Below are 24,431 nucleotides of genomic sequence, written 5' to 3'. Positions count from 1 at the left end.
TGGCCATAAGAAGATAATGGCACGCACTGCTGCTGCCCTCTTCGCAGGAGCAGACAACTAAGGTGCTAGTGAAAACACACACGGGCTTTCATGAATGAAAGTCACGTGACTTGTTCTGTTTCCTTTATTGAAAGAGAAACCTTTACAAAAATAGTACTTCATAGAAGGAAGCATAGTATGTGGAACACTAAACCAGGAATCAGGAAACCAGGTTTCTAGTTGCTGATCTTAATGAGTCATTGTGTGTCTATGGGCGAGCCACTTAATCCTTCCTTCTCACTTTCCCTGTCTGTAAAATGGGGGTAATTATAACCCTCCCCTTTCTGTGTCACAAGGCTGCTGGAAGGCAAATGAGATCATAAACATCAAGAGTGTTTTAAGCTCTTCTAAAGGAAGATGCTAATAAATCCAATTGTTGATACTTACTACTTTGAAACCATGCATGTATTCAGAAAAGACACTTTTGTAAATGGGTACTCTTACATTGAAACAAACAGTAACAGTGTAGTCTGAAAATGGAACCAGCACCTTGAAAATTGCTTACCTTTACTGCTTCATTGCTAGTTCCACTCCAGGCTCCCAAGAGCTATTGTTTTCCCCCTTTGTTTAATTTAAGATCTGTTCATAGATATTTATGAACAGATTGTAACAAAGTGGTGTTCTGAATTACATAGTAAAGTAACAATTAGGGAAAACAGTATGGTAATCCTGAAACTATATTAAGACTGAACTTCTGACTACCTTTTATGACTTGTTTATGTATTAAGAGATGTTGACAAGATGAAAATGTATAATTTGAATGTACATTTTAAAAATCGCCTCTTAATGCTGAATGCATTGAAGGAAAAACAGAACACTGCGGTTGTTTGACTACTCCTTGTTTAGTCTGAGCTTTCATTCTTTGGGGTTGATTTAATTAGGATGGTCATTCCTGCAGTTTTGATGGTAGCACTGTGCTTATCAAACATAGTAGGAAAATGTGTGATTATTTTGTGTTTCTACCCCCCAAAAGGAATCTTAGTAGAGAATTGATATTTTATTTTCTTTAGAAGTATCAGTATTAAAAATGAGGCTCTTTTTTCTGAAGAGAAGAACTTGCAAAAGTTTTAGTAACAGCATGAGTATAATGGGTTTTCTGTTAAAATTCCCACTAATGCATTTTCTTCAGAAGCATAGTTCCAAGAGCTAGTTAATTTTGGTATCAGATTTGGCAAGTAGAAAGGGTTTTTGTTTGTTTGTTTGTTTTGGGTTTTTTCTAGGGGGAGTAGCACAGAATTAAGTGTTCCCATTTCACCTTATAAACTTAAGGGAAAATGTAACTTTATTCTTTTATCTGCATTGCCAAGTAGAGTGAGGAAAACACTGGGTGAAGCAAAGTGCTGTGCCACCCTGTCCTGCATTTGGACAGCTGTAATGCAGGTGGATTCTCTGTTTAATTTCTCTAGTATGGATGAGAGCAGAATGTATATTTCTATACAAGATGAACAAAACATTTTAGTGTTGGCATTTTAATGAACAAATGAAGACAAAATTTTCTGAATGTCCAAAAGTATTGGTTATAAACATACTAACTGTCAGATCATGGTTTTTGTGAAAATAATGCTGTCCAAGTTTAGACAGGGACACTGTTTCTATATTTAGTTTGAGTGGGTTCTTCCAGATTGCAGTGGTTATTCTGACTCACTTAAGGTAGATTATTGTAGACAGAGTTCAGTGCTAGACTTTTCTGAAGAAAAGTAGTAAAGTCATCATTTGGCATGGAGGAGATGATGAGGTTGATGATTGCTATTTATTTTAGTTTCTTTCAAGATAGCTACAGAGACTAACATTAAGTGGGTGCTAAAATAAAATGCATAGGTGAAGATTAGTATAGAGAGAGTTGGAGTATATATTGTGTGCCAGCATTTTGCTCTGCAGGTGCAAATAATGCAAGATGCTTCTGTGTTATAGCTTTATTACTTAAGTGAATTCATTACATAAGAATTCCGAAATAGATTGGATTAAAACTTATAGGTTACATGTTTACAAATGATAAAATAGTCAATGTGGTGGTTCTGATTAATTTTCTATTAGACTAGAAAAATACTAAGTTTGTATAGAGTCACTTTTATGTGTCCAAAGACACTGTAAAACTTGAGTGGGTAGAGGTGAAACCTTGGAAACTTTGTCTAGTTTTCTTATGTCTTATATGATATCTATATACACAAGGTTTATAAAATATTCCTTGCTTACTGTGTTTTTATTGAAATTTGGAATATTTGATACAATATTTTGACCCACAATATATTTTTTAAAGATAAGTGATCACATGCATTGCACCCTGTAAATGCTGGATTTTTTTTTTTTTTTTTTTTTTTTGAGACAGTCTCGCTCTGTCACTCAGTCTGGAGTGCAGTGGCGTGATCTCAGCTTACTGCAACCTCCACCTCCGGGTTCAAGCTATTCTCCTGCCTCTGCCTCCTGAGTAGCTGGGACTACAGGCGCGTGCCACCACGCCCTGCTAATTTTTTGTATTTTTAGTAGAGACAGGGTTTCACTGTGTCAGCCAGGATGATCTCAATCTCCTGACCTCGTGATCCGCCCGCCTTGGCCTCCCAAAGTGCTGGGATTACAGGCGTGAGGCACTGCACCCAGCCTAATGCTGGATCTTTTAATATTCATTTTAAAGAGTATTGGGTTTTCCAGAAATAAATATTTGGGGCTGGTGTGTGTGTGTGTGTGTGTGTGTGTGTGTATGTGTGTATGTGTGGTTCCATAATATCTCATTCAGTGATGCTCTGGGAGGCTCAATGTGATATTTTTCTCCATAACCGAAATTCAAGTATTAATGATGTGTTTTTTGTTTGTGTTGAAACTTTATAACTTAAGCTTAGTCTACTGTTACTTTACCCCTATACAGTTAGTACAAATACTTGAGTCCGTTATTATGGTGTGGTATGAAATTTCAATTGTTTTCAATGCATTAAAGCAGATACTATGATATAGTTCATTATACTATGTGATTTTGTTACTTTACAATCCTGTTATACTGTGTGATTTTGTTACCTTAAAATACTTATGTTTATGTTAAGAATGAGTCATTCTTGGATGGGCGTGGTGGCTCATGCGTGTAATCCCAGCACTTTGGGAGGCCGAGGCAGGCGGATCACCTGAGGTTGGGAGTTCAAGACCAGCCTGGCTAACATGGTTTAACCCCGTCTCTACTAAAAATACAAAAATTAGCCAGGCATGGTGGCGTGCACCTGTAGTCCCAGCTACTCAGGAGGCTGAGACAGGAGAATCGCTTGAGCCTGGGAGGCAGAGGTTGCAATGAGCCGAGATCGCACCACTGTACTTCAGCCTGAGCAACAAAGAGTGAAATTCTGTCTCCAAAAAAAAAGACTCATTCTTTTGCATAGTATTAATGCTTAATCTTTAATATTTAAGACTGTGATATAGTGCTTTCTCTGTGCATTCTATGGACTTAAATAAGTCAATCTTTGGCCTCCAAAGTGTAAGTGTAACAGATAATCCCATAACTTGGCAGACAACTGACAACTGAAGATTTTGAAAGAATGTTATTGAAGTTGAATGCAATGACAATGTACCATTATTCTGATCAATATGGACAGATAACTGTCTGCTATTATCCTCTTGGGGTTAAAAGAGTTGTGTAAAATTCAAAAGGTGTTTTTATTCCCTTTATAGTGGTAAGACATTTTCCTATATACAATATTGTACCCTATTCCAAAAAATCCTGTGGCATAGGCAGAACCACCATGAACCCCATTCTTTGGAATTGAGAACCTACAGTGTGGAGAGGCCAGATGACTTGCCCGAGATCTCTGAGCTAAAAGGAGAAGGAGTGTGCGGTTCAACCTCATAACATCTTAGTATCCCTAGCCCAGTTCTCGAATGTCGTATTGTCTGCTCGGGAAGCTCATATGCAATAATTACATTAGGATTTTATTCTAGACCCTTGCCTTCAAGTTAATATTTTGCTGGAGTGATAGTTACTTACCCCCCACCCCTTTTTCTTCCACTTGGTATCAATTCAAAGAAAAATGGGGACAATTGAGGAGGAAGACTGGTAGGAAAGCCCTCTATTTATTTTAATCAGTTTTTACATCCACCAGTTTGGAGAGTTTAGTATTTGATGCTATTTTCAAGGCTGTCATGTTGCTAGGGAATTTTAGAGTTGACTGTTAAGTTGGTGATGGATCTGTTCTGGGGACTCCAGTCATGCTTCCTGGACCTCTAGATGTGTCGACAAAGTGGAAAACTTAGATTCCTCTCGCTGTCTTTGATTACATCTTAGTAAAGCAAACAGTTTATGATACTTGGTAAGATACCTCCCCACCACCACCATCAAATACATTAAAACTCTTGCAACTTAGGTGGTGACAATAAGAAAAAAATATGCAAGGGTGTTCTGAGAAGGAAGAGTTGAGAACTGTTGATAGAATGTAACTTACTTAAGTTGTGAAAACAGGCTGTGTGAGGTCGGGAGTCTTAGTCAAGGTCACTGATTTAATTAGTGGTAGAGTTGTTTGTAGATATCATCAAGAAAGAATAGGAGAATGTGATACAAACAATGACACATCTCAGTTGGTTCTTTGTATCCTGATGAATAACTTTCTCCCAGGATACAGCCTATGCTCTTTAGAACAACGTAGTATTTGTAGAAATGATATTGGTCTTTTTACTTTGGAACATTTTAGTAACTTTCTTCATCCATAGACTAAAAGATACCCTGAAAGCCAGAAATAGAGAATGCTGAATTCCTAAATGAGGAAACGTGTTATAAATCAGAGAAATATGGCTCTTCATGACTATGTGGACAGTGTTTACTGAGCGGGGAGAAGATTTGACAAATGTTTTCGGTCATGTATTCACTTTGTTAAAGAAAAGGAAACAAAGTTATTGGGATGAGTGAAAAAGGCCTACATTATCTAGCAGAATTGAAGTCTTTGCTCTGTGTAACAGGTTCAGCCTGCGGGGGGGGGAGGTGACACAGTGATTGATGAGTCAGTGGGTGCGTTCAGTCACTGCTCTCTGTGTCTCTAAGGCGCTTGTTCTATAAGTGAAATATCATATATTCCCCATTATGGATAAGTCCATTAACATTTTGCTAAGAAATGAGTCATTAACTTATTTAATGAGTTTATTTGAAAACTAACCAATTTAGAATCTGCCTAAGGACCAATAAGTAACTAGTCAGTCATTGCTAGGTGGTTATCTTCTGGGGTTTTGAGTATTTCGTCAGTGCCTTTTTATTTTTAACAGCCTTTGTTGTTTATTGTTTCTTTTTTATAATTCTCAGGGAAAAAAATCATTTAGCTGGATTTTTATATGAAGATAAATAGTTTTCATACAAATTTAATTTCACAGAAGCTGCTGTCTTTCTAAAGACGTGACTATAACCTCACTTTCAAAAGCAGAAAGAAACACTTTAGCAAACACATAAAAATTCTTAAGATATTCACACTTTAAAACACATAATAGGCAAACCTGTGGCCTGGAACTCTTGTGGGCAGTGCAGTGTTTGGTTTGTGTGAGCTGTCAGGCCCCTCAGCATCAGGGGAGAGTACCTCCTTCGTGGCCAGCACCCCCAGCGGTGAGCCCCGTGACTCACCAGACAGCAGGTGAGATTGGAGACCTGGTTGAATGAGCAAAGCAGGAAAGCAGTTTTGCTATCAGGGCGAATGGACTTACGGACCCCCTTCGAGGTTAAGAAGAAAGCCACATTCCCAGCACCCTGTGTTGCAGTGATGGGTTTGTTGAGCACCCACCAATTTAGTCAGGAAAACTGATCCAGGCGTGTGGTCTGGGGGTCTTCATGAATAGGCCAGAAGCCCTTTCCCCAGCGAGATTGGGTGACAATGGGAACTTTTGCCCTCTGCAGAGGACCTGGGAAGAGCATATACCTATCTGCACTGCTCTGTGCTGTGAAGCCACCGAAAATAGGGACTGAAGTCAGAGACCATCTGATCCCTTGAATTCCCAGGTCTTCGGTAGAAGCCGCCCCTGATCCCAGCATCTCAGTGGCCGCCCTCACCCATGACTGCCCGGCGCTGCCCGGGCCCAGCGCATGCCAGGTGGGCCTCTCTGCCCTCCTTTGTTCGGCCTTCCCATACTCAGATGGGTGGATAAGTAAGGGGAATTGTGAAGTAGGGAGAAAAGTTTTGGAAATAGGCCAGAATTTCCTTACTAAATTTAAAAACCATGCACATAATCCTTTAGAAACTCCAGGCAATAAGCAGGATTAAGCAAGTCATGGATTGGAGTGTATTGAGCAGAGACTGTGTTTGTTTGAAGAGGTCAGAAATGGAGGTACTGGGACCCTAGTTTACTGTGGACATTGCAGGGTTTCTGAACTTCCCAGATGGCAGAAATTCCTGGAAAAGTAGAGTCTTGTGGTCAGTTTTTTACCCCACACCTTGGGTGCATTTTTAAAAAATAAATTACTAAAGTGCTTTGCTTCAGTTTTATGAAGTAAAATATTTGGTATACCATAAAACTATTTGGTATGATAGTAGATATTCACTTTTTATTGTCTTCCTGCGTAAAAGCAACCTACAGTAACATGTCACATCTGCAAATGAAACAGAAAACAAATCCGTGAGCTACCCATGCCCTCTTCCAGTTCTATATGTCAGATGAGTGTGCGGAGACTTGTACAAATAACTTTTGTTATGTTGCCAAGTAGACATCTACTAAGTGTATAGTTGAACTGAAAGTATATTTGGGTGTGCTTTAGCAAAATGTATTAGTTGCAAAAGTACCAAATCTCTTTTTCTCTTTTAGTGTATTATAAATCCAGGATTGTAAATTTATTTTAATTGCAGTCAGTTTCAGAAAACTAACTTTAATTTAGCTGGCTGAGAAAGCAAAAGAGAAAATATTGGAACTTTAATATTGAACTGTATGAAAATACCAGATACAAATGCTACACAAAACCCCTTTAGATGTAAGCATCAATGAATTTGCAGACATTGTTGAGATTATTTGTTTTGACAAGTTTTTTAAATGATAATTTTCTCCTAAAGGTTTTGTAGCTTCCACATATAAGGGCATTTTGGTGTTTGGGGATAGATGAAAGTTTCAGTGGTCCAGTAGAAAGGACACACCTTGGTTCAGTTTGCAATCTTACTATTATTTGCAGCTTAGCTTATCAGTGGTCCTAGTTCCAGATGAAACAATCACTGCAATAACATGTCCAAGTTTTCCCAGCAGGGAGCATTTAATTAAGTTCTTAGAACAAGTCTGGGTGATACGCATTCATCTGTGTGAGTCTTGGTCTGTCCAGGTCAGCTGGACTGTTTAGAATTCACTGGGTCTTCAGCCATTTCCTAAAGGCGGAACGTAGTTGATATTTTAAGCCAATCAATGTATTGAGAGTTCAGTGTGTGTCAGCACAAGAGTAGATGTCCTGGGAGATGCAGAAGAAGTGTGAAGCAGGGCCTCTGTCCCCTAGGTGCCTTCAGAGTCAACTTGGCAGCATCCCACCATGCGCCATTTTCTGGGCAGCCCCTCTGATCCTTTTCCTAAGTGTCCACCCTGTAGGCAATCTTGGCTGAGCACAGATAATGGCATGTTTCATGGGATGTCACTGCTGCAATTGTGGATGTCCTTGCTGGAACATTCACAGTACTGGTCCCATTCACAGCTGGGACCACTCAGATGTTTCACCGCTTCACCCCTGCGCGAGCCTGGGGTGCATCAGATGAGGTGCTGGTTGTGAGTTTTCTTCTCTGAAAAATAGTAGCTTTGATTCTGCTCCTCTCCCGATTCCTAGATGTTAGCTTGCCCTGAGCTGTTCGGTGGCCTTGTGGCCATACTCTCCTGGTATTTCATTCTGTGCTCAGTCTCTGTCATACACGGTAGTATTCCAGAAACTTCCCCATTGTTAGGTTTCTTGGCTCCTTTTCGTAGGCGGCTCCGAAGCCTGCGTTAAGAGTATTGATCTCATTCTTTGTACAGGCATCCCTGGCCTGTCCAGGAAAGCCCCCTCCCTTCCTGCCAACCACAGCCCCCCCCCGGCTCAAAGAGCTGCTTCCCACTCTTGGCCCCCCTGCCCACCATGGTGGTGGCCAGTGGAGGAGAAAGAAGGAAGTCCCATTGGGTTGGAGAGCTCCAAGTCACCCACCCGTGAGGCTGATGGGAGAATTGGTCACAGATGAGTCTTGTGTCATTCTCAGCTTTTGCCACCTTTTACAGTTCTTTTAGGCACAACAACAACAACAACATAAAAGGAACTTTACTTATGGGGTGTTTGAGAAAGGTAGAAAGTTGGAGGCAGAAAGGACGATGGCAAAAATGGTGAGATCTCCCTTTAATTTTTAAATTTATTCAAACCATTAAATTTCTGCATGTTTTCATTACAAAGATGACAATTATTACATATAGACTGTCTCAAAACTACTTCATCCATTTGAGCAATAGTAAAGGATAGGCTAGAGAGAAACAGATTTGGTTTTTCAAGCTAAAAAGAATAACAGAAAGTGGGCAAGTCTTCAGTGGACTGTCAGCCTTTGAAACCTAGGAAGTAAACTTAATTTTGTTGTGCATTTAGGACATGAAGCACTACAGGTGGTGAAACGCTCTAGAAATGAAGCAGGAAAGGGAGGGGGGGAAAAGGAAATTTGAGCCAAGCAACCTGAAGGTGGGGAAAAGCCAGTCTTCTTGATGTTAAGGGAAGAATCCAGGTAGGCAAAGGGGATGAACAGCAGTGCAAAGGCTCTGGGGCAGCAGGTTGCCCGGTATGTTCCAGAACAGGAAGGAGGCCAGTGTGGCTGGCATGGAGAGCTAAGGCTCAAAGGAGAAGGTAAAGAGAAAGAGGTAGTAAGGGACCAGGAGGAATCCAGCCCGGCCAGCCATGCTACTGACGTTTCTTCACATGTCACAGTGTGTCAGGGAGATAGAGTCCTTGGGAACAATAGGCAGAGCTCTTAAAAACTTTCATACTGTGGCCATCAATTCCATCATCATGGTGGTGGTATCCCTGGGTGGTGGTGGCTACTTGGTAGAGCATCTGTCAACTCACATTTCTTCCTCAAAAGTATATAAAATTGGAAAGGACCTAGTAGTGATCTAGTGGAATGAAGACACTGAGCTGTCACTGAGGTTGGGGAAACCACTGGGACATGCTTCCAGGATCAACTGCAGAACGAAAGCGCATGTCTGTAATCAGGGAGTGACATGCCTTATTCTAAAAACTTTACGTTCGTAGCGTACCTTATAATTTTAAGACATTTAAAAATGGTGTTGAATCCCGATAACCTATGCGTAGGGTTGGATCTTGTTGTTATCCCTGTTTTTTAATGGAAAGTCTGAGGCCCGAAGATGGTAGGCCACGTATATGCCTGCCCCGCCGTAGAGCCTGACTCCTGCTGTTGGAGAAACTTTCCCAGTCTGTAGAGAGAGGATGTGGTCCTGGCAAGCCTGGCTCCTGCCTGATTCTGTATCTTCTGGGTAACCCAGAGGCTTCATTTTTAAAAAAAAGACAAAGTCTTTCCCTCTGACAAACTAAACGCTGAATCCGCTTATTTTGAACTCCTGCCTTGAGGCGGGGTGACCCATGCATTACGGTTAACTGTAGGACCTGCTAACTCTCGGCTTATCAAACAAATCAATTTCACTCTTCAGTTAACTTGGAAATGAAAATTATAGAAATTAGAAAAACTGTGCAGAAAATGTGTTATTCCAATGTATTATTCCATTTGTTTCATAGAGATCCTGGCTTCACAGGAAAGAGCTGAGGGCATGGGTTTTGCTGACGGTGTAAGAGCTTGGGGAAGGTGAGGGCTCGGTGTGGACGGGCGCCCTGATGTCCTCTTAGCCTGCTGGTGAGGAAAGTGCACGTTTAATAAATGGGCTCCAACCAACTGTGTGCAGTTATTTGTAGGCTGCATAATTTTAAAACCGTGGTGGGGCGTTTAGGTCTATCTTTAGAATTTAGGCTCAATTTGACTGACTTTTCCTGAAATACGTAGAAAACTAATGGTGAAAGAGGACCTCATTCTTGAATCATCTGCTTGAACTGTGTTGCTAGTTATTCCTTCCAAGTAGAAATTATAAAATGGCCCATCATTCTCTAAGCAAAATGAGAGGAATAACAATTATTTTATAGGAATTTCATATATATTGAATGTCACAAAATCATGTAACTGGAAATGTTGAAGTGGTCGAGCTGGGCCAGGCACAGTGGCTCACACCTATAATCCCAGCACTTTGGGAGACCAAGGCGGGTGGATCAGGAGGTCAGGAGTTTGAGACCTGCCTGGCCAATATGATGAAACCCTGTCTCTACTAAAAATACAAAAATTAGCCAGGTGTGGTGGCGTGCGCCTGTAGTCCCAGCTGCTTGGGAGCCTGAGGCAGGAGAATCACTGGAACCCAGGAGGCGGAGGTTGCAGTGAGCTGAGATCACGCCACTGAACTCCAGCCTGGGCAACAGTGTGAGACTCCATCTGAAAAAAAAAAAAAAAAGGAAAATGGTCGAGCTGATTTTCCAGGATGGAATATCACTGCGTGAAGCTCTCCAGGAAGAGAAGGCATTAAGTCTGTAACACACAAGATAGAACTATTGTCTATTTTGTGTACATCTGCTTGATTCTGAGTTTTGTCACCTTGGTTACTAACAAGATGGTTAGAAAGGTATGTCTCTCTTAAATCCATTCTTAAAGGCCGTAAAGGAACTCAGGCACAGCCTTGGGAAACCTGGAAATGTGACTGTGTCAATCATCACACACAGTCCAACTTCCTTTTCATGTAAGAAATGTTTTTTTTTTTTTTTTTTATCATTAATTGATCGTTTCTTCCCTTTCCAAACTTCTGGCAATTTGGGAAATGGAATCTTTACGTCTCCAGGTATTTTCTTCTTCCACACCTCCTCCTCCTTGCTGGAAAGGAGATGTGTTTGTGGCCACATTCCCAGTGTGGCCCGCCTGGGCAGGAGCCAGGGTGCACACTGACCTGCACAGCCTCTGGCCTCTGTCCCTGGGCCTGCGAAGCAGGAGCAAGGGGCCTGTGCTCACTCTGAATCCAACTGCTGGTGACTCAGGGCGCCCTGCTGGACCCTCCAGGAGAAGTTGGGGCCCACGTTTCTAGGCTGCCCGCTCATCCAAACCTCCCTCCATGTCCCCAGTCAAAGCATTTCGGGGATCTAGGTCCTCTGGTGTGTGAGGCTCCTCCCAGCCCGTGAGCATTTGAAAATGTCTACAAGATCTTTGCCATTTTAGGTTCTACGGAGGCTAAAGAATGTATGTTTCCTCTGCTTAGACTTAAGTTTTTGAGTAACTTTATAGACACTTTGGCATTTTGGCTGAAAGGGCATGTGCAGTAACTTAATATGACTTGTGCACTGTTTCACTGCCAATCGGTCACATGCGGGGGAGTCAGAGCCAAGGTGGGTGAGGTTGGGATAGCTACATGCTTGGTGGGGAGGAGGAACCAAAGACATGGATTTCCTCTGTCTCCACATCCCTGGGCAAGGCCTGGTGATCAGCTGCTGCTGTCTTGTTTTATTTGCTTCTTCAGTAAATGAACTTATATAGTTGGTAACTTGGCATTTTCCATTTTGCATTACTGAAATTTCAATAAATAGTGCTTTATTTAGATGTAAATCTCTGTCATTTGTGGCAGAGGAATTTAAATGTCGGCCTGCATTTTAGTGCACCTTTTGGTATAGAGCAGAGAGAAGAGAAGTGCTATCCCCCGACGGCCGGGACCAGGCGGAGTCCAGCCTATTGATGATGCATTGTGTGTGCTTGGCATGTCTGTGATATGGTGAGGGATTCGTGTTCTCTACGGGCAGCTGCCTGCGTGGTAGACATGTGTGACCCCTTCCTGGGCGTTTTGTCCTGTCCTCAGGACATGAAGAAAGCAGCTAGGCAAAGGCACTCTTTGCAGCTTTAAATGGCCTAGAGTTACCCCCAGAAAAACAATTCTACTTCTGTTCCACTTCTGTCCACTTAAAACAGGTTCGTTCATTTTATTCTGGGAGCTATTTGCCATTGTTTTTGTGCATTCGGCAGTTGTTTATTTGCTGCTTGCAGTTGTGGTTGTTCGTGATACCATTCACGAATACAATTTTGAACGAGGAAGAACTGTGATGACAAGTGCACTGGGAGACACCACCGTGGCTCTCCGCAAATTAGCCAGAACAGGAGGGTGGGAGGAGCCGGTCTTTCCCTCGCAGCACAGGGCTGCCTGGTCTTAAGAAGTCTGTAGTTGAGAACACAGCATGTGGTTACATGTATACATTATTTGAAGGTGCACAAAGAAAGCAAAGGGAAGCCAACCGCAAAATGCCAGTTGTGCTAGTAGCATGTGCTTCTTTATGAATGAACATACATATTTTTGTATTATTTATATATTTTATACATGAAATCTCATTCGCCATATTCCCTGTGACTCCACTGGGGAATTCAGGGTGGGAGAGGTAGTGCCCCCATCTTCATAAGAGGGAGCAGACTTAGAGACATAGCTGTAGAGATTACACAGCTGGTAAGAGGTGGTTCTGAGATGCCAACCCTGGGGACCTGGCTGTGGTGTGGCCACAGTGCCTTTCACACCAGTGTCCTGAGAGTCGTGGGAATGGCATGTAGTTTAAAGCACAGAGATGGTGGCATGGAGTCATTTCCAGGGTCCTGGGGAAAAGCAGGATGTTTCTGATATGGCCGATTAGGAAGAATGGGTACTTTGATCTCTACAAAGAAAGCCTGCACTTCAGTGACTAAGTAGGATTTGACCCTTCAACTTTGACTGTAGTAGATGCTCAGTTAAAGGCTACATGGTCATTCTTATGAGGCTTTGAAATTAGATAGGTGAATTTGTCCCCAGAGAGACAAAGCTGAAATCCTATATCACATAGATGTTATAGACCGGGGAGGGGGGATTTACCTACAGTTATTTAAGCTTTTGAAGTAGAAGAAAGGTCCAGTTGAATTGATATAACAACAGGCTATTTGGAGATGGATATATTTTGAATAAATAATTATTCTACATTCCCTTAATTTGGTAGCAAAAATATAATTAGGTTTTATAATTTCATGTATAAACAATATAAACATTGTTATGGTGTACATAAAATTTTTTAGATTAGTAAAAAAACCATACGTAGAAGCGTGTTAAATCTGAGAAAAGAATTACATCGTTCATTGGCTATTTGCAATTTTAATGCACATTATATCGATTGGCCCAAATACTGTTAGGGCAGAAGCATAATGCTTACATTCACATTCTCAAATGACCCAAGAAAGAAAAGATTTGGACCCTTTATGAATTGCAGATCTCACATGTAAACCTTTACTTTTGTTAAAGGAGGAATGCTAGTGTAGGATGTATTTAGCAATGATTAGATTATGAGTGAAAAATCAAATAGAACAGCGGTAGCTAAGAGAAATTCATTCCAAAAGTGTGCTGGCTTCATAAATGATTTTGTGATGTGCATCCTCTTTTTCAGTAGGGTCTGTAACAGGATAGTGTGGTTTTTAGTAGACAGTATTGCATTTCTAAAGTACGTAAGCTTGCAGATGATTTTCAAAGGGGTATCAATTAGTTTCCCAGTATAACACACAGATGGAAATATATGGTGTTATTCTGACAAATTTTGCCTGTTTTTCTTCGCATTGTCTTTCTTAGTAAAGGTTGCCATGTTCCTGTGCTCCTTGAAGGGTTAACAAACTTTCTGTGAAAGGTCAGGTAGTAAAGGTTCATTGCCACGCAGTCTCTGTCACAACTGCTCCATTCTACTTATGGTGTGAAATCAGCCATATGTAAATGCATGAGCACGGCTGCGTTCCAATAAAACTTTATTTGCAGAGACAGGCAAGCCGGATCTGGCCTTACTTTACTTACCTCTGCTTAGAACGTCACTCTCCGAGTGGGCTGGAAAGGATTTTCTTTTCTTCTGGGTCTTACGCAGTCCTAAAGCTTTGTTCTTTTTTGAAAACTGCTTGAGCATTTCTGCCTGTGAGAAATGGCATGAACCACATGGGGTTTTTGCTTCAGTTTAATACCTATAAGCTTTACTAAGGATCTAACCAGCAGGGTGCCAGGTGCTGGGGACAGGGAGGTGAGAAGGCAGAGCCTGGGCATCGCCTGGCAAGGAAGACAGACCATGGAGCACACCCACATCGACTCACAGGCTTCACTGAATTGTGTGACATGCTAGTGTGCTGTTTAATGTCCTTCGAGGAGAGTTTTATAAAGAGCTAGTGGTTCAGTGTGGAAGTTGACACTCTGGGGCCCCAGTTGACAGTTGCAGGTGTCTCTGCTCCTGCCCCGTTCCCACCCATCTCATTGTCACCAAAGGGGAGCAGAGAGGAAAGTGTTCTGGGAGAAACTGAGGACTCTGCTTTTCCACAGACCGCCGGGGAGGCTTTAGCAAGTTGTTTATGCTTCCTGGTCTGGGTTTTAACTAAAAAAGGGTCTAACATTTCATAATTTAAAAGAAAGGGTCCACCCGCAATTCTTGGGACTTCTTGTGTCTCAGGTGTTTGTGCGGAAGAATCATCGATACTGTTTCTCGTATGGCACTGGCGGCTGCTGCAGGGGCAGCGGGCAATTCTTGCCATAGACGAATAGCTCGCATCATGCACATGGCAGGGTTTTTAACAATAACATTCAGAAAAGAACCATGTACGTTCTGTGTTATACAATCTGCTGTAGCCGTGCACTGTAAAATTTATACAGGCTCCTGTGTAGGAAAGTTGAACGTGTAGAGGGAATTTGAAGTGCAGTAGATAAAAGTTTAGGAGGCCTGATTTTCCTAGTTTGGGATGATTAAGATCGGGTCTTATGTGAAGGACTAAACAGGAGTTAAAGGGGGAAGATACCTTTTACTAAACCCAGCCTGTGAGACACCCAGATTGTCTCATCCTGTTTCATATTGTGTCATTAACATCAAGTTGCAACTTGATATTAGGAATTTTTTTACTAACAAGCATTCAAAATGAAATTATTTTAATTGTCAGTGGAAGTGATGAGCTCATAGAAAAGAATGTTGTCAGTCTTTGTCAAGGAGGACTGGAAAGCAAGTTATTGCCCCTGTTTGTCATGGGAAACTTATTCTTCCATATTTCCCTTTTAAGTTATTTTTTTTCCAATTTAAAAGAAAAGTTCAAGTAACCGTTTTTCCTAGAATCTCTGGCTTTTGTTATCATACCCAACCTCACTTTTTTTTTCCCCATATTCTTAAGAGTGTCTTGCTTTAGTAAAGTCTGGAGATACTAAATTATCGGGGTTCTTTTTTTTTTTTTCTCAGAATTGCTCCTGCAACTGAAAAGTTAATTTTCCCTCGTAATTCTGTGTTTAACATAAAGGGGTGAAACTGGGCACTGAGATGGACCTGTATGATATGTTTGAGCTCATGGAAGGTTTCATTGCTTTCTGAATCACATTTGCTACTAGAAATACAAATTTTAATTTTAAGAAGTGTATGGTTTCATTTTGTCAAGCACATCAGTATTTGTAACACTCCTAATTCAGCTACGGCTGAAAATGGGAAAGCATCTGTATCTACTCCATGAATCTGGCCCCTGGGCGGTCCAGTGTTGCTCCCCAAAGGCGTGTGAGGCCCCATGTCCCACAGCCTCTCTGCAGAGAGGACTAGGGCCTCCCTGGGCAGAGCTGCCATGACCCCGGTGTATATCCTGGATATTGAACTTGGAAATGTGACGTTGGAGGCAAACACGTCCAAACCCAAACTGTCATGAGAAATCATGAAGAAAAAGGATTGGTGAGTCAGACCGTGTGCCTAAAATGCTGCCTGATGTTATTGGCTGGAGCAAATTGACCTTATTTCCAACATGTTCTAGGCTTGATACCCACTTCAGTTTTCTGTAATGTGATTGCAGTCATGGTGCCCAGCTCCGCGTGACATGTCATTGTTGGGACATTGTTCCATATATTATAAGGAAGCTTTCCTCCTTGTAATCACAATGTTTTCTAGTGATTCGTTTTCTCCTTTCTCTCTTTTGGGAGAGTCAAGTTGAGCAGTTTGAAGGTGGAGCTTTTACTGACAGCTCTCCTTCATTTGCATTCTGATTGCTCTTTCAAGTGGAGGAGAAAAGGGGAGGAATTATTGCCCATCTGCAGGGCATTATGGTGAGTGGCACAGGGGACTGTATCCCACGTATGAATGTCATCTGTCACAAGCGACAGCAGAAAGGAAATGCGGAGTGTCCACACTGCATGACAGGTCCTGTGGAACACTCTCATCTCTGCTAAAAGGGTTTTTGTTTGTTGATTTTGTTTATTTGCTCAAATGACTCTACATGGATACGTCTGTGGATGGATTTCTTTACAAAGCAACGTCTAAGGGACAGAGTAGCACAGTGTGTAATGAATGGTGTGACAAATTCAGCGAGTGTCAGTAAGTTTACATTTTTGTATCTACGTTACCTGTAGTGGCAGAACTGGTGTGTGGTGTTCTGTCATTGGGTTCATGAGCAACACGTGAGTCTTACTGTTTTCTTTTTGGTTTTGCCATTACAGCTGATGGTTTCTGAAAATGTCTCCCTTCTTAGTGAATGTTCAAGGTAGAACAGCCACAAAATTAATAATTCTTTGCTTCTACTAAAATTAACACAGATAATACAATAAATAAATTTTTGTTGGAATCTCATCTTCAGGAAGCCTGAAGTTTGATCATATGTAAAGCTTGAGGATGTCAGATGATTAGTGTTAGAAAATTGTTGGTGTATTTTTTTTCCCTAGTTGGGATGAACCAGGCCGATTTACAGGGTGAGGGTTAACTTCGGTTACTTTGAAAGTAAATGACTATAAAGGCAAATGTTTACTCTCATTCCTAGGTTTGAATCTACAAGAGTGTTTTCCAGCTTTCTTCTTCCTCGGGTAGGGGAGTGTCACTGATGAGTGGGTGGCTGTCAGGTGGATGGCAGGTATCGTGTTTCCGTGGTGGCTTCAACCAGGGGCACTAGCTCTTGGTGTTTGGTGTCTGAAAGCTGTGTGTGAACTACAGAGAGCCCTCCTGAGCCATTGCCTGTGTTAATCATTTTAGGCCTATGCCTGTGGGGCCTTTAATAATATGCGTGGCAAAGATTCTACCACCGGCTCAATTGGAAAAAGGTATTTGAGACATCAGTTCAGGCAGATGGCTTCTGTCTTAAGCCTTCTTTCTCTAACAAATGAATAAGAACTATACTTTGGGTTTCAAAAAAGATCCCTTTTTGCCACCATGCATTCTTAGTACTGATGCTTCTTAGGTCTCCGTTGTATCCCAGTTCCTCTGCTGCGGCGGGCAGGGTCCAATCTGAGGTGTGCTCCAGCCTTTTCCTCACTGCCCTTTGGCACCTCCACAAAGGATTGTTTCTGCTGGTTAATTCTGTTTAAATCACCGTGAGTGCTTCCAAGCATCCCTAAGGGTCACCTGGAATCAGCTGTGGCCTCCTGGGGTGGGGGGATGTCTAAACAAGCAGGTCTGTGAGAGGCAGGGTGCTGAGGGGCAGGAACTCAGGCCTGTGCCCGCTGAGCACACCCAGACCACAGTTCTTGCTTTACTGTGAAAGGCGGCCGTAGAAAGCGATTGTATTTTAACCTAACAGGAGACAGGCTAGGTGAGACACATGCACGTTGTGCTTGCTCTGGTAACACGTGTGTGCATGCAGATGGATGTGAAACGCTGCACAGCTGACGCCCCCATGACTGGCTCTGAGCGGGTGGTCATCCTATTTCTGATCTCCCTCACCTCAGCTCTCTTGCGTCCTTTGAGTGTGCCATTAGCAGGTTCATCTTCCTGTAATAACCCTTCCTTCCTCCCTTCTCCTTCCCCTTCCTCTTCCCCTTTTCTCTCCTCTTCCCCTTCCCCTCCCTCTTTTTTTTCCTTTCCTCTTTTTTCCTTTCCTTCCCCTTCCTCTTCCCCTTCCCCTTGCCTTTCCCTTTCCCCTTACCCTTTTTTTTTTTTTTGTCAGCCATCTTCCTCCAAGTTATCAGTGAGGCCCTGCACCAGTGTAGAATTAAAAAAAGAAAATTGTTGAAAGGTCATTGCATGAATAAATGCATGGATGAATTATTTCCTTGCCATTTATCAGCTCTTTTCTTGCATAATGCTAATGCTTAGAAATTAACGTTTTGATAACTATATTCTACTTCCAAAAAATAAAATTACATGTTCAACTTAATTAGAGCTCGCAAAGAGATGTAATGATAAGAATTGAGTTTTACAGCGATACAGCATCCTAAAAAAACAATGAAAATGTCAGTGGCCTCATGAAATCACAAATGAAAATGGAAAGTGATTTTTTTCAGCAATAATTTATCTGCCATTTATATGACAAAGTACTTAAGTTTGAGAAGCTGAAGAACTTACTTGTTTAGTTGTTTTCAAAATAACAGACTTAGAGTTAACATGAGATAATTCACCCACATTTAGCTAATTGTTAGTGTCAAAATAAAATAAGCAATTGATTAGAAATCTTTCTGTCAATGGATTTGCAGACTCTCAGTTACCTGCTTTATGGTGGCCATGGGATTCTTCCCAAATCAGGGCCTCGGGGACAAAATGCAAGCTCATTTTAGAGTGAATTACAAGTCAAGGTGTATGTTAGCAAATGCCTGCTTTTTTTTAGGGGATACAATTAGATTCTCACTGAAGTCTCCTGGGATTGAAAATCACAACAATAATGAATCAGATAACTCAAAGACAGATCTTTCCTTAGGAAGAAATTAATTCTGTTAAGGTTCATTGGCAGAACATTGTTTACTTATTAAATTTCTAATGGACATAAGCTTTATAAAAATAGTAAGGTAGGCCGGCCGCGGTGACCCACTCCTGTAATCCCAACACTTTGGGAGGCCTAAGTGGTTGGATCACCTGAGGTCAGGAGTTCAAGACCAGCCTGGCCAGCATGGTGAAACCCCATCTCTACTAAAAATATAAAAATGAGTCAGGCCTGGTGGCACGCACCTGTAATCCCAGCTACTCGGGAGGCTGAGACACGAACATTGCTCAAACCTGGGAGGCGAAGGTTGCAGTGAGCCAAGATCATGCCACGGCACTCCAGCCTGGGTGACAGAATGAGACTCCATCTTAAAAAATAATAATGATAAATAAGATAGAGCCTCAGAAAAAACAGCCTCAGAATGTCGCATTGTAGGGAATTTAAAAATGTATACCTTGTATATTGACAAGTATTTTTTCTGTAAAGCTTTTGGGGGGCTATAGAGCGTAGTGCCTCGAGTTCCTAAGGAGATGTGGTTTTGAGGGACTCACTCAGCTTCAGGGCACACTGGAAGTTTCTGTCTTGTTGAGTTCAGTCTTCTAAACTTAAGATGGATAGAAAAGAATTTGATTCACAAAAAAGTAAGTCAGGGAGTATGGTAAAGAGTCTAGGATCAAAATTCTAAATGATTTTAGAAGAGTGTCCAGAAATGCAGTTTGTATAAATGCATCTGCAAAGGAAGGAAATGTACCTGTTTGAGAGCAAAGCAGTGCTCGCCATCATGGAACTGAGTGATCAAAATGAACAGTATGTCATTTTGGTTAAAAAGCCAAGAAGCTTCGAAGGAAAAAAACAACACGCTGTGAAAGGTCAGAATCTTCCAATTTGTTCTGTCCCTTGAAGAAGGAATATATCAAGTAAAAATAGGCCTAAAACCCTGGAAATTGAGAAAGGTTAAAGAATTTTGATCCTTCATCCTGGAAGGGAGGAAGCAGTTAGATCTGGCCAAGTGTCCTCAGTCCCTGTCCCCTCTGAGCACAGCGAAAGGGTAAATTACCTAAACTGGAACATATGAAAGTTGAGTGGATAAAAATAACCCTTTCCTAATGTTGAGGGTTATGCAACCACACGTGAGACAGTGCAGGAGCCTTCCATTGCTGGACACGTTCAAAAAGAGATGGATGATCCAGTTGGAAGTTTTCTGAGGACAGAAGTGTGGAGTTCTTAGTTATTCCACTTTCATAACATAATGCACATTTGTAGGATAAACATAGTTTACAGAGCATTGTAACGTGTGTCATGGTTTTTCATCTCTGCAGCCCTGGGAGGAAGGTAGTGGATTCTGTGTATCCCACACAACACAGGGAGCATCAAGGCCTAAGGAGTTAAAGGGGTCATTCCATCACACAGATACGCAGTGGCACCTGGGAACTGGCCCTTCTTTTTCTATCTTGTTCGACAGAATGATTCACAAAAACACGTGTGAATATTTTTCTTAAATTGAAAACATGAACCTCACTGTATAGACAACTCACCGTGAACCTAACAGCTCTGCTTCCAGGAAAACTCAGAGTTTTCCCACCGAACTCACTTCTGGAAAACAGAATGAATACGTGTTTCTTTCTCAAAGGGCATCAGTTTATGAAAATAACCCAGGTCTTAGCCGTGGGTTAGAGGGGCTTTTTCTGGAACTCCAGAGATTGCTCTTTTCTCCTGAGGATCTCTGCTAACTTCCCTCCTTCCTTTTTCAGAGTGAAGATCTGTCTGGCTTTATCACCAGGATGTCACACGTCAGAGAATGTCATTAAAAGAAGATGCTCAGCATTGTTTCAGCCCGCAGCTGCTTACAGTTTTCTTTTGGATCTGAGCAATGACTATGTTTGGAAACATCTGTGGACTCTGTTAGATGAGGCACCAACAAGGCAAGGTCACCTGCCTCTCTCCCTTGTTCCCGGATGGGGCATTCGTCATTGTGCTGTTTGCGTTTTGTTTTGTTTTGTTTTGTTTGAACAAAATTAGCTGAAGAAGTTATTCTCAAGAAAATTGGATGTTTTCATTGGCCTTCTTAAATTGTGGCCGGTGTCTTAATTTCTTCTTTTCCTTTTGGCAAAGCAGATGTAACCCTCAGCATGCTAGGAGAGTGCACCCACACCTATGAAAGTGGTAAAATCTGGTATTTACTGGCTTACACTCAAAACGACCACAGTCCTACCTCAGTTCAAGGTAAAGCCGGATTTCCGTGGCAGGGGTCCAACAGGACCTCCTGTAGTAGCCCCTGCGCTGTGTGTCTGGAGCGCGGTCCTCGGCCTTAGTGAAATGGTCCAAGTATAGACAGCTGCTTGTTGGATTCCAGTGCAGGTACCTGCCATGTTTACGTCCACACCGAGCCCAGTGTGGGACTGACATTTCTCGATGGAAGTGAAATTTGGGATTGGACTTTAAAGACGGATTACAAAATAATAATTACTATATGTAACTGAAGCAACCTACTTTTGAAACAAATCAACTGTATTGGGTAGTGGGGGGGTGGGAGGGAAGGGCTTTGGGAAGGGGATGAGTATCTCTTTTTACCTTTAACAGACTTGTTTAATCTTCTCGATGTAGATGTTTATGTAGGTACTTCACATTGCAAACGCCTTTTATTCTATTTACAAGCTCAGATGTCTCTGCTCTCCTGAATCTTGGGCATGCCTTTCTGTAACCAAAAATCCCTGTAGGTGTGCTAGCAATTCCAGGGTGGTCCGGGTGTGGCAGATTTAATTTTTTAAAAAATGTATTATCTTTAATAAAATGTTATTATGTCAACCAGTGAGGCTGCCCTGAACAAAAAACGGAAAGAAAAAAAGAAAAGGAAAGAAAGAAACTGATAAAAAGAGGCATTCCAGCCCCTATGTTGCTGATGGAAAAAGAAAAAGAAGAAAAGCAATCTCGCAGTACATGTTACTTGTCGAAAAAATTCCTGACAAGACTACCCTTGTTTTATGTTTTCAGTATTCTGAAAATACCAGTGTTGTGGCAGTTCTCGCAGACGTTACCTAAAACCGCTGAACTTGACCGGCACAATGATCTGCCGTTTTCTGCTCCGTCGACACTCAATTGGAGGGCTGTCGACCTCTCCTCCCGTGGGGGCTTCCCCAGTGCCTATCTTCTCTGATAGTCATGGAGAGGTTACACTAATTCATTGGAGATGTAAGTTGTTGGTTTCGTTTTGTTTTGTTTTGAGAAAAATATATATAAATATATAGATATATATCACTATAGAATAATGCATTAATAAAATGAGGCTTTTTTAGAGGAAGACCAAAAATTTCAATGTCTTAAAAATATATTTAATGGCAATGCAAAAGTCTTCCTGCTTCCGTGCTGAACTTTAGAACAGAGGATTGTATTGCAAGACAAAGTTGAATGTAAAGTGATCTCCCTGAACATTTTTAAGGTTTTACTTTTCTGAAATTATACATCACAGCAGCGCCTAGGCCATACAATGTTAGCTGGAAGGTCAATTTCAGTGTATGATGTACTTTATTAAGATGTATAAAACATCCTGAAGTTTTTATTTAGTTTTGGGAATAGGCATCGATGGGTGGTATTTGCTTTGTAACTCCCCCCAGGTACGATAGGGACTGAATATGGACCCTGCTGAATGCGGTGTATTGACGCATATTTAACTCGCCCTCTCTCCTTAGAGTAGTCATGACACTATACAGATGGTTCATGTTCATACTGCAGCTTAAAACAAGCAAAATACACAGATGATAATATACTAAATTTTCCTCTATCCTGTACATTTCAAAAAAAGGCATATGCAATATTTACATTTTTAATTTAGTTTACAGAATGGAACCAAAATGTATAAATGTTATGTTTGCTAAAACTTCACAATGTATATTGGGTCTTTGTACATTTTGCCTGACTTACCTTAAATTTAAAATATTTTTTGCTATATAAACTTTAACAGTTATTAAACAGTGTTTTCTTTTTGGGTACGTATTGTTTCTGGATATCAAGATGTTAAATATATTTCTTGCTATTGTGATATGACAAGAGACTTAACTTATCTTGCTCTGTCTTCCACTGTACACGCTGTATATAGGGGTCAATGTGATGCTGCTGGAGACGAGAATAAACTGGACTAGAATAGTGCATTGTATTTAGTCTGTATTGATCATGGATGCCCTCCTTAATAGCCATATGCAATAAAATAAAGTACATTATTTATGAAATGAATACAGTCCTGAAGATTTTTTCTGTATGAATTCTCCGTTTAACATAAAGCCAATCTACTTTTAGAGTTTAAACGGGAGTAGTTGAGGAAATAACTAGGCTCCTAAAAATACTTTGATACCTTTTAATTTTAAAACTTTTATTCTGGAAGCCAAAAAATACCTGCCAGATAACAACATTTATGAAAAACAAATGTGTTATAACAACAAAAAAGAATATTCTATTTACAAAACACAGAGTCCTTACGATGTGCTGGATGCTATTCTAAATGCATGACAAATATTAACTTCTTTCTAGCTCATGACAATCTTAGGAGGTAGGAATTGCCATCCTCATTCTGCAGAGGAGGAGCCCGAGGTACAAAAATGCTAAGAGACTTGTCTGAGAGCATGCAGTCCGTGAGTGGTAAAACCAGGACCACTCCCCAGCTCTGCAGTCCAGAATCTGCTTATGCACCTCTGCTTAGTGCTCCCTTCCTGATGTGCACACAGAAGATACACCAGTGTGTACATCAGGAATGCTCCCTCCGTGACATGCACACAGAAGAAGATGTACCAATGCATACATTAAGAATGCTTCCTCCAGCCGGGTGCGGTCACTCACGCACCTGGCCACCCCTGGCCGGCACTTTGGGAGGCCGAGGCAGGCAGATCACCTGAGGTTGGGAGTTCAAGACAAGCCTAACCAACATGGAGAAACCCTGTCTCTACTAAAAATACAGAATTAGCCGGGCACAGTGGCACAAGGCTGTAATCCCAGCTACTTGGGTGGCTGAGGCAGGAGAATCGCTTGAACCTCGGAGGCGGAGGTTACCATGAGCCAAGATCACGCCTTTGCACTCCAACCTGGGCAAGGAGCGAAACTCTACCTCAAAAAAAAAAAAAAAAAAAAAAAAGAATGCTCCCTCCATGACACATACACAGAAGAAGATACACTGAGGCATACATCAAGAATACAAAGAACAAAATCATCAGATCCAGGAAAATGCAATTCAGGAAGCAGAAAATATAAAACTGATGCCGTGAATTTTTATCCAGGACAGTTTACCTCCTCGCTTGAAACATTTGTCCATATATCCACTTTGCCCTAAAATGATAGTCATGTAATAACGTGCGTGTTATCTTTTGAACAAATAAAATCAGTGCAATTTGGAAAGGTGACTTTTAAATGATGGTTTTTAAGTCCGCGAGATGAGCTCACACCGTGGTGTGGAAACCCGTGGTGGGATGGCCACGTGCTGCATCCCCTGTTTGTGCCTGGATGGTTTGTTCTGGGGGAGCCTGTAAGAGGCCTGATCTGCAAGGCTTGATATACCTGAAATCTGATAACCATTTTAACAACGAAAGGGCAAATGATGCAGTCATTCCACAGGCCTCATCTAAGGCAGGAATGGACAAGTGATTCGCCTGAAAGAGCCACCATGGAAAAGTACAGTGACATGGAGTTGTTTCAAAGGTCCACAGATCCTGGAAATATTACTCAGAACCAATGCAGGGCCTTTTCCAGAATGTTAAGTATTACATGACAAGATATGATGAC

The 24,431-nt window shown here is 41.5% G+C and overlaps 1 protein-coding gene across 1 annotated transcript in view; it reads left to right on the top strand.

The window, feature by feature from the left end:
- IRS2 (insulin receptor substrate 2) overlaps nt 1-22,895 on the top strand; it is a 30,959-nt gene extending 8,064 nt beyond the window's left edge. Inside the window, exon 2 of the mRNA XM_050765901.1 lies at nt 20,420-22,895. Coding sequence (XP_050621858.1) covers nt 20,420-20,424 — 5 coding nt within the window. The 3' untranslated portion in view covers nt 20,425-22,895. The remainder of the gene's footprint in view (nt 1-20,419) is intronic.
- Nucleotides 22,896-24,431: the final 1,536 nt, after the last annotated feature.

Source organism: Macaca thibetana, chromosome 17, assembly GCF_024542745.1.
Source record: "Macaca thibetana thibetana isolate TM-01 chromosome 17, ASM2454274v1, whole genome shotgun sequence".
NCBI classification, from domain to species: Eukaryota; Metazoa; Chordata; class Mammalia; order Primates; family Cercopithecidae; genus Macaca; species Macaca thibetana.
Note: the sequence above shows the minus strand (reverse complement) of the source record. Positions and strands in the feature narration are given on the sequence as shown.